We start from the raw sequence: 11,320 nt of genomic DNA, 5'->3' as shown, positions 1-11,320 counted from the left end.
GTATTGTTTTTGGGTCGGTTCTGCTGAGATCAGACTCGATCCGTTGCTGGAGCATTGGCTTAGCCTATAGCCTGTGCCAAATGACATACACTCGTGCTTTCTGGTGTTGTTGCATGTTACAGACAATGATGCAAATTCTATACCAACAAAAAACACAGCGTTTAGAAGTTGCTTTAGAATAATTGTTTCAAATGTAGAATAGCCGGAAGTGAGCGATGCAACGAATCATGCCGTGATGACACAACATGGCGTACCATTAGATAAAGCTATTAATGCAGGAGAAACTATAACAACTGTTTTATTCATAATAATATAAAAAATACTTTTAATGTTCAACGTTATATAACAATATATTTTCAAAAATTTGGCGAAGTATATGATGGAGATATCTTTAGGTTACAGCTAATAAAGATAAATAAATATAGCCTCCACCATAATGTTCTAAATTATCAGTGAATAACGGTAAAGAATTTTCTTAGCTTCCTTAAAGATCGCCACGATCACAGGGTCTTGCGTTCTCCGCATACATCGACTTCCCTCGACCTTAACTAGGTCTGCCTAGTGGGGTAGGGCGCCCATGCAGTGTCTATCGACTCGTGGTCGCCACTCGAAAAGCTTTTGGCAACAACAGCCATAGGTTGCACGAACGATATGCCCTGCCCACTGCATATTCAGAAAAGCAATTCTTTGAGGTACGTCTAACCTCAGCTCTTCTGTGGATCTCATTTCTGATTTTATCTTCTAGCTTAACCCCAAACATAGCTCTCTGAGTGACTTTGAGCCTTCTTATAAGGTCCACCATTAGCGACCATGTCTAGGATCCGTAAGACATCACCGAAAACACAAAGTGGTCAAATTCCTTCATCTTCCGGCATTGCGGTATTATGGACGAGAACGTTGCCCCAAGCGAGATGGATTTGGCGATTGATTTCTTTGTTAAAGTAGCAACTTACGTAGCTGGAAGGTTTGTCCCAGATATATATTATCGTCTACAACTTCGAGCATCTCCGACAACTAGTTAAGTAGGCTTAGTGTACTTAGTCAGTATAGTTACGGCAAAATTAATATTATTCAAAATATGGATTTTGTCCCTGAAATACGAAAATAGGATCTACTATCATATTAAATATCTACTATCATAATAATTTAATGGTATCTATTCAGGGTTTATTTTAATTTACTATACAGAACTTGACTGTATTATATATCACAATTTAATAGTTTTCTATATTTTGAAATTAATAGTGGTACTAAATCATCTTTATAGAAAGAATTATTTCAACTGAGGAATATGTTACACATATAGATTTAGGCTCTCTAGATATCACCTAGGACTCCCTGTAGGTGGACTCATGACATAGTTAAAGTCGCAGGAAGTTGGCGCATGCAGGCAGTGCTAGACATGTCATTGCGATCTTCGGATGAGACCAGACCATCATGATGATTATGATGACAAATAAACACACATCAATTAACAATTTCTCTACTGTGATTAATTAGAACATACAAAATTAAGACGGTTCTATTCTTTATTTATATGGCTATAACTATATAAGTTGCATAAGCACCTTCTGATCTTTCAACTGGAAAATCAAGGTGGTTAGAAAGTATTAATCTAATTTTTTACCTAATTACTAAGGAGTGTAACATTAGTAGGTTGTGAACATAGTAAACAAACATGATAAATATCTAAAAGAATACACTTAATCAGTAAGATATAAATTTATTTAAAAGCTATGAGACAAAACAATCTTAATGTATGTATTATATACTTGAGATTTATTATTAACTAAGAGAACTTAAACATAAGGATAATTTATTCAGTGTTCAATGGAATGCAGTGATTATTCATTTAAGTAAGTTTTGATATATATATATATATATATACAGCATTGAACACAGTTATATTAATCTAATAGAAATGGTGTTTACACTTAAACTTAAAAAAAATACCAAAGCTGTGAATAAGTCTGTGCTCTTTTAATTTATTGAAATTCAGCTGCTTTCATAAAGCAGCTGTTTTCATAATTGTTTTTTTTGTGGAAGGTTATTATGTTGGCTACACGTAAATCAAAGTGTAACAAAATTTCTGTTATCTAATTATGGCCCCTCATTATGCAGACCTTGTAAATGACACTCAAATAGAGTTATTGCAACATCAGATGATTATTACTTTATGTTATTAAAGCTTAAGACAAAATAATTTCAAAATAAGTTCTAATTATAAAATTTAATGTTGTCATTTACTCTTTTTAAGAACTATTATTTATACCATTTTTATATATTTTATGATTAACTTAATTGCCAAAAGTAAAATAGATGCAGCATATTTAATAATGCTGGTGTTTTGATTATATTTAGATCGATGTTTACTTTTTGTGAACATTGGGGGTGGTTGATTGAAATACTGAAGAAGCACACATTAGATTTTCTATGTAGTGCCCCAGAACTTGGTTCTCCGAGCGAAGCTTCAAATTTTCTTCTTTAACAGAATCAACTCGTTGTGACAGATCTGAAATAAAGCACAATTTTTTAAAAGTATTAGAAAGTCAGAATTTCTTACTTTAAATATATAGCATTTCTCTCTTTAGTAAGCAATTAACACCATGGCCACTTAAACAAATGTTTCATAACTTGAAAAAGATCCCTAACATTTTGTGCTAGGTTTTCTACAGATATTTATTTATTTAGATGGACTGACAACATTGTCACAATTGTGGCAAGTCACTTGGTAGAGAAGGTCTTGCAGTGGGCATCTAGCATCTGATATGGTGATAATGATGGTGATTTATATAGATTCACAATAATCATTATCCATCAGTTACATAGATCAATAATTGTAAACAATAATAGTCTACATAGCCAGTTGAAAAAAATATTGATGCATCTCCACTTATCGCAAAAAATACTTGTGACCATAGAAAGGTTTATATCATGTCCATTGTTTCTCATTTACTTTGATGTAGTTATTGCTTTACTAACGGTAATGTTTTACATTAATCCGTGCAAAGCATAATAAAATGCCAGAGGCATGAAACATATCTTGTGGAATTCAGTTCATTCATCAGTCAATTAGTGGATACTTACCGTCTAAAGTGTTTTGCAACTCCAATACTTGTGATATTAATCGAGCTTTTTCTTCTTGTTCATCAATACCGGAGTCAGGGTCAAAACTAGGAGGACCGTTAAGTCCCGGGCTGGATGAACCTCCTGTATACGAACTTGGTAAAGAATCCATTGAGCGGCCATGGTCTAAACGATTATTTTCAATGTCGTCTGTTATTATGACTTGGGGATCGTCGTCAGCTAAAGGTATATTGTCATCATTGCATTTTTGAATAATTGACGACATTTTTATGAAACGTAACAGAAACTAAGTTAATGACATGAACGAATGTCGACTTACTAAATCAATACTTTGTTGATTTTTGCAGTTTGACATTGACAGATGATACAGACACGATATGTAATTTTTTTATATCACATTGAAAATGACGTTTAATTACTTTTTGTAACATAAAGATTATCGTCCAATTGTTTTGGTTTATTACTCACAAAATCTGTATACTTGCCATTATTTGGCAGTCTCTGCTAATGATTATTGTTTACAATATTCATTATATCTCAATTTTAAGTCATTATTGCTTACAATAGGACAACCCTTAAAACTGGGAGTAATACTGCTGCGGAAATTCCAGTTGGTGACAAAACGACAATATTAATTTTATACAATAAATGTTCTCTAACATAAAACGGAATATTTGTAAACTTATCACAGCAATTTATCATAAAAAATGAATCATTTTGCTATTAAATATAAAACGTCCTCTTTATTTTTAATTAGAGTTTTCAACCTAGTTAGGACATGTGAAACCGCGCCAGCTATTTAACACCAATTATTGATCGGTAAATTATTTATTATGATTTGTTATAAATGTTGATATGCATTAACAATTAATTCAGTGTCGCTCTAGTGTTGCGAAAAATAACCATGACGCAAAAAAGATGTATAACTGAAATACATTTTGCAATATCTTAATTGAGATAAAAACATGTTAATAGTAAAAAAAACATGTTATTAATGGAGATTCCAAAAAAATCATATCCGTACCTTACGTGGCATTCGCAAGTAATAAAAGGTTCCGATAGTAACCTTTATGTGAAATTAAAATAGATTGCTGTTTTGAAGAGAAATTTTTTTATTTTTCCCTGCATAACTATTTTTTTATTTTCAACATTTACCAGGGCACTCAGAGAGATGTGCGCTAAGTTTGTCTGTATGAAACGCTGCTGAGTTATAAATATGTTTTTAACATTTGATTATTTTTATGTTTTTTACTCGCATTACGAATTTATAGTACTTATATGTTCTAGACAAATAAATCCGCATCGGGAACATTTTCGTACTAGTTTTTAATACTTGAAACTCCTTCAATCTTCTTCCATTACTAATATATTATATATAAATAACTGCTGCGAAAGGAAACGTGCTAACTATAAAAAAAATTCTTTAACAAAATCTGCGAATCACATCCGCGGAGATTTAGTCACAAATGTTTATCTTACATTTATGGTATAAATGAGACATCTGATTTTTTTTCTCATTCACCACTTTCAAAATATAGTTCCGGTAAATCCGACGTAGCTACGTTTCTTCCATATTATGCACAAAACTTGCCCGAAAATTTAAACATTAGATCTAGAATTTTAAGTTTTATTGGTATTAAATAAGGAATGTATATGTTTCTACAACAAATATATCATCCGCCTACATTGATAGGCGGAGCCAAGCCGACATTTTAGTTCTTAACTATCGAGAGCAGATAAATTTTCATGAATTAAAATTTCACGAATTGTGAACTTGTGTTTTTGTCATGCCAACGTAGACTCGGACAAGTCTATCGTGCACCCCAGGTGTCCACTAGACACTCAAGCCTGTAACATTTTGGGAACTAATAGCGTGAATAAACAATTAATTATTAACTTTTATTTTATCGAATTTATCTGGTTTAATGTATCGATGATTTTCTGCATTTTTTCACTTTACTGTATTGAACTTCAATATTCGTCCCTTGTTTGCCCCAGGTCACTGTAGGCGAAAGCCTCCCGCTTTGTGTATTGTCTTGCATTTGGTGATAAGTTAAAATTTTATTCTAACTCACGGTTTGCGTCTCTTTTGTCTCAGTTAAACTTTGTTATAATTTTTAGTTATTTTTATTTAATAATTATGACTGCTGCCATGACTATGAGAAAGAAGATTAAAAAGAGTATATTTTATTTAAATTCTTATAAATAACTGTGTTTTGTTAATTACCCTTTGCATTATTTTCCATATAACGGGGTTGAACACGAACCTATACGTCCGTTCTTATTGGACCTATAGGGGAGGTATTTGTCTAGCAGCAGATATCCTGCGGCGAAAATGATAATGGTTTCCCCATTGTTAGGTTGGTATTACACTAAAATTCGAGGAACGGTCTTTTACAAAATGCCTGGCAGGTTATTATAAGATAACAAAAACTTACCTTACTATAAGTGTTTTATGCCCAGCCATTTCAGTCAAAAGTTATTATTGCAGCCAAACAAAAACAATTGCGTAAATATTTAATTTTATTTTATTGAACATCTTTTCAAAATTTAAGGATATACTCTAAAAATAACAATTTAAGACTTAAGGGGCACACCTAGTGTGAAATTTTCAAAAAATCGTTTTTTTTTTTTATTTTCATATTTCGATAGGTTATACCTTTAAAAATAACATACTAAAATTTTGAATCGATATCTTAAATAGTTTTTGAGTTACAGCCATTTAAAAGAGTAGCCGCTCGGCAGTTAGGTAGTTGCATTGGCTACGGGAAATGCCTGAGCTACTGTTCGGAGTCTACCGTCTTTTCCAACCTTTGCAAATAGGATTCAGGTTTCTATTGTGAGCCTCCAGGTATCAGCAATTTAGTGATGTGCAAAACTTGTCACAAGGAAATTACTTTTAATCAAGCAAGTCCAAGAGGCCTGGGATTTAAAATTGCTATCATTTGTGAATGTGGTAATTCGTACATTAATTCTGGATCAAAGGTCGATAATGCATTTGAAATAAATAGACGTCTTGTTGCTGTGATGCGTCTTTTGGACGTCGGAATAAATGGGATCAATCTTTTTTGCGAACTAATGGATCTAGCAAGCAAATTTTACCATCAAACTTTTGATGGATGTTTTAAAAATTTGTGGACAGCTTCTTCAGCCCTTTTTGAGGAAGAGGAAGGTGAAACATATGGACCTGGAATAGCAGATTAGCTGTAAGTATGACTTTAATCCATTTATAACAGTGAAAATGATCATTTTATCTTAAAACGCGTTTTTCTCGAAACAGCATTTTTCGAATTTGCTGGAGTGATTACTCGGAGACAAATTATCCGATTGCTATCAAATTTTTTTCACATCTTCTCTATATAGTTCTCCATACGATGACCCTCCAGTTTTTTGATCTGATCAAAAATCGGATTTTGGTAGGCCAAAAACCACCAAAATTTTGGGTAAAATTTAACTTTTTTTTTCAACATGCCGCCATTTTGTCAATTTTTGATTTTTTGATTCGTCCGAGGGTCATCGTACAGACAATATGTTTTTGTTTAACGAGAATTTATTTTTTTTAGGTTTTATCAACGGAGAAGGCTGCAATCACTCCAGCAGTGGAGGACCTTTTTTTTTTGGCGCCGCCGGAGATCGCGTGTTATTTCAAAAATATTTAGTATATTGTTCCAAAAATTATACTGTGTATTCTCAAAACATGTATAAATATACTCTCAAAATTTTAAAACGATTGATCCACTAGTTTTTTTTTATTAATTCCCAAAAATCGCCTTTTTTTCTGGCTGTCACACTAGGTGTGCCCCTTAAGATGTCAGTAACTTTTTATATTCCTTTAATATTTCCACGTTCCTCATCAATTAAACGCATTTGAATATTTACACATACAACCACAGCATCAACTGTATGGCGAAAGATTTTTTTCGCTTTATGTAAATTTTGCGGCTCTAGTATACCAAAGCAATGTAATGGATTCACTGTGCTATTGTCATCATTTTCGACCACCTTTGATTGCTTTACATCATCAACCTCAGTGATTACACACACAGTTGTCTACTGGTAATCTGGTTATACTAACTGAATTTTGACCGATTTTATACCTAGATTTGACCAGGTGTATACTTGGATCGAATAACTAAAAACACAAGCAAGAAAGAAATACATCGTTTACGTCGCCATTTATAAACACTAATTAATGATTTCCTTCGTTTTTGTAAAATTTCATTAAAACAATAGAGTTCAATGAACAATTTTTTTCATTATTTATTGCCATTTGATTTTTAAGCAATATTTGGGATGAATGCTCTAAGTTTAAAAGCATAATATTATTGAAAAATAAAGCTCTATAAAGCTCGTTTGATAAGCAACATTAAAAGGTAAGACAGTATTATAAACCGATGTTCAACTGTAAACGTTGTTCATGCTGGCTGTTAGTTAAAACGGATTGTGCTTAAAGATGTAGCATGCCTAAATTGTAGCTGCGACACTTGAAGCTACATATTATTTTCAGACGATAGACACCCATTCAAGGTCTCTTCCATAGATCGCGACGATGACCTGTATTGCGCTGCTCGCCTCCAGCGACTTCCTGTGATCTTAACTATATCGTCGGTCGACCTAGTGGAGGGTTTACCCATGCAGCGTCTATCGGCTCGTGGATGACATTCGAGAACCTTTTGGCTCCAAAAACCATCGTTTGAACAAGCGATGTGCCGCGCCCACTGCCACTTCAGACGAGCCATTTTCCGATAACGTTGGTGACCTTAAACATTCTTATAAGGACCACCGTAAGCGATCATATCAGGAATCCGTAAGTCATCATCGGCAACACACAATTCCTTTGTCTTCGGGGATAGCGGTATTTTGGACGAAATGTTTTAGAGCTACATATGTTATTGTTAACCCGATAGTTTCGACCGACGACACGTTTTAAGCGAAGAGAGAATAATTGTCTTGTTGACAGACACCGGAGTTCAAGTAACACCTAAAGTGTAACTGGACAGTGTTGGCAAAAGTCGCCCATCGAGCTGTTCATACACCATGTGACTATGGGAAACTTTTATTTTCTCAAATGTATAAAGACCCACAACACAGGCATTCTGTATGGAACCAATTAATTCACACATAGACAACTCTATACCAAAAAAGTAATTATAATATGCAAAAATAACTAAAAAGATTCTAAATGCTTCATTTTTATAAAAAACTTTGCTACTGTAAGATGCTTGAAATGAAAGTGTAAATAGTGCCCAAAATAATCAACTTAAATGTGGCATAAAAACTCAGAGGCGTATGTACCAGTTAGGTTATCTAAGAGCTGCTTATTGCTTAAGGCATATATGTGGCATGAGGGGGGAAACGCGATTGACTAGACGCACATGAGACGATTAAGAATAGACTGCTTGACATTTGTCTGCCTCGCCTTTCATGCCGCTCACATATCTCAGGAAGTGACTAGCACTTTGCGCAGAAAGTATAATAAGATCTATTGACTTTATCAAGTTTTACAAATTAACAACAGTACATTAAATTTAAAAAAATATTAAATAATTTGTTGGCAGCAGTGTACGCTTTTACATCTCTTTTAATATTTAAATTAATAAGTAATAAATTTAAAAAGTTTGTGAAAATAATACTCCTTCAAAATCAAGTAACAATGTAAAAGATTTTTAAGTGTTAATCTTCTTTGCAGCTGATGGTCGCCCATTGCAAGGTATAGGCCACTCCTAAATATCACCATGATAACCTGTCCTGCAGTATCCACATTCAGCAACTTCCTGCATCCTTAACTATGTTATTGGTGCACCTAGTGGGGGGGGCCTACACTTTACAATAACACAAATTGCATACTTGATATCTATATGCATTCTTCATTGACTAAATAAATAAATGTTATTTATATAGATGTGGCATCAAGATGTAATACTAGGTAATAAGTATTCTAAGATATAAAGATTGCTTAATACATAACATTGAAGTCATGAATAGTTTGGAAATGAAAAAGTTTGGAAGGAAGAAAACATTTTTGAGAATTATTTTTAAAATAAAATTAAAATTTCATAATTTAGATGCAATAGTATTGTAAAAGATTATACAACTGTAATACAGTACCTGGCTTTAGCTGCTTTAGCACATTGCTATATATATAGGGTAAAAACCAGTTGTATGTATGACAAATTAAAACAGATACATCTTACATGAATAATAAATCATAACTGTTGTACATTCTCTCTACATGGTTTTAAACTACATCAACCATGTGTGTTTTAATAATATTGATACAGCTTATGTTTTATTGCTTGCTAATGTGAAATGATTTACTTTCATAAAAACTACTTTTAACAGAAGTAGTAATTTTCAGAGTTGATGTTAAAAGCCATAACTTTGGAATTAAAAACTATAATATGCAATACACAAAAATAAAATATATCTTAAACTATATTAGATGTAAATATTGTATCTTATAATTCCACTTCACTGTCAGTGCTTTCAAGGTCATCGTCATCATCACTATCAGCGGTATTAATTTTAAGACGGTCACAGTATGCATCCAAAGCATGCTCATATCTTCGATACACTTCTTCGCATTCTATTACATGATCGCAATGCTTTTTCCAGTCTTCTGGGCCAATCATATTTACTTTTTCTATCAAAAGTTTTTTCAATCCGGTCAAATTAATATCAATGTTTTTCGAAGCAATATATCCTCTTAGCTGAGCCCAAATACTTTCAATTGGATTGAAATGGGAATGGTAGGGTGGTAATCGCAACACTATGTGGCCATGATCAGCTAATATTTTATCTACAGAAAATTCTGTAAGCTGTCCCTTATGTTTACATACAATTTCATATATTTGTGGCTTTGTAAGATTTTGATCAATTGGAATATTGTGACGCATTAACCAATCTATCATTTCCTGTTTGATAGTATTTGAATTTGGCGGTTTTTCTACATATTTATTGTGATATGATGCATCATCAATTACCAATACTGAGTTATTTGGTATATTCGGAATTAACTGGGTTTGAAGCCATTTTTCATAATTTTCACTGTTCATTTCTATATGATAATCACCTGCTGAATCAGTTGATTTAAACATCCAAAATGCAGAAGGCACAAACCCTTTCTCATTTCCAGCATGAACAATTATCAATCTCTGCCCTTTGGCGATTGGTTTTTTAACTCCTATCTCATTCTTGTCACTGCAATTTTTGCCTTTAGCATAAGATGTGTTTATATATGATTCATCCATGTAGATTATATTTTTCCCAGCAGTGCGATAATTTCGTATTTTGTCCAAATATTCTATTCGTTTCAGTCTTACGTCATATTTTTCCATTAATACTCTTCTGTTGTCTTCCATTTTTTTAAAACGGAAACCCATCTGTCTAAGAATTCTTCGCAATGTTTTCTCTGATCCTCTAAAATCAATAGCTTCCAATAATTTTAATTTAAGCGAATTTAATGTTGGTAACTCGTGAAAACTTAAATGGAAATCATAAATCATCCTTCTAATTATTTCATAATCAAAACTGTCGAGATGTAAAAGGTATTCTTTTTTAGCTTTTCCCTTTTTGGGAGTATCAAATTTGTGTGAAGTTGATGATGTTTCGTTTTCATTATCTATCTCATTTAAAATTCGGTTTAAAGTCCTTCTCGATACTCCTGTAGCTTCTGCAACTCGTTCTTGAACCTTTTTGAAATAGAGTCTGTTGCTAGTCATTTTAAACAATTCAGCTTCATTCAAAAAATACTTATACACATTGTAAATAATTTCACGAGATTGGCCATGCAAAGGCTTACCTTTCTTAATATTGGATTCAGATGTCATTGCAAAATAAAAATTAAAATTATCGCTCTATATTTACATCCGCAAGTACAAGATTTTATAATCTCAGATTGTTGAAGTCCGTAGTGATGTACTGCGTTATTCCTGTAAGAAAAAATCGGTCATTTATCTAATCGATAATCGATGGATAAATGTTATAAACCTGATATACAATTTACAATTGTGTATTTAAAAAGAGACATTAACTTTATTACAGATAATGACCCTAATGTGACAAAATATGTGACTACTGAAATCGACAAACTGATGCTTTTCCCATGTCCTAACCCACATGTATCAAAATTCCATCCAGTTATATAAATTGTATTTTAACACAATAATGGAATATAAAATGACAGTAATTTTTTTCGGAGTCTATTATAGCTACACAAAAACTAAACGCTTAG

The 11,320-nt window shown here is 32.7% G+C and overlaps 2 protein-coding genes across 2 annotated transcripts; both read right to left on the bottom strand.

The window, feature by feature from the left end:
• Positions 1-1,790: 1,790 nt before the first annotated feature.
• LOC137920339 (short coiled-coil protein homolog) lies at positions 1,791-3,418 on the bottom strand. The gene is made up of 2 exons (XM_068763639.1): positions 3,088-3,418; positions 1,791-2,512 (listed from the first exon to the last, which is right to left on the bottom strand). The coding sequence occupies exons 1-2, from the start codon at positions 3,350-3,352 to the stop codon at positions 2,370-2,372; spliced, it is 408 nt and encodes a 135-aa protein (XP_068619740.1). The 5' UTR covers positions 3,353-3,418; the 3' UTR covers positions 1,791-2,369.
• A 5,739-nt stretch (positions 3,419-9,157) lies between these two features.
• LOC137920328 (uncharacterized) lies at positions 9,158-10,977 on the bottom strand. The gene has a single exon (XM_068763628.1). The coding sequence runs from the start codon at positions 10,914-10,916 to the stop codon at positions 9,546-9,548; it is 1,371 nt and encodes a 456-aa protein (XP_068619729.1). The 5' UTR covers positions 10,917-10,977; the 3' UTR covers positions 9,158-9,545.
• Positions 10,978-11,320: the final 343 nt, after the last annotated feature.

The sequence above is a fragment of the Battus philenor genome, unplaced genomic scaffold (genome assembly GCF_028537555.1).
Source record: "Battus philenor isolate CCGP_79_NKW_IND1 unplaced genomic scaffold, ilBatPhil1.0.hap1 SCAF_18, whole genome shotgun sequence".
Lineage (NCBI taxonomy): Eukaryota > Metazoa > Arthropoda > Insecta > Lepidoptera > Papilionidae > Battus > Battus philenor.
The sequence above is the reverse complement of the archived record's forward strand: the minus strand, read 5'-3'. Positions and strand labels throughout refer to the sequence as shown.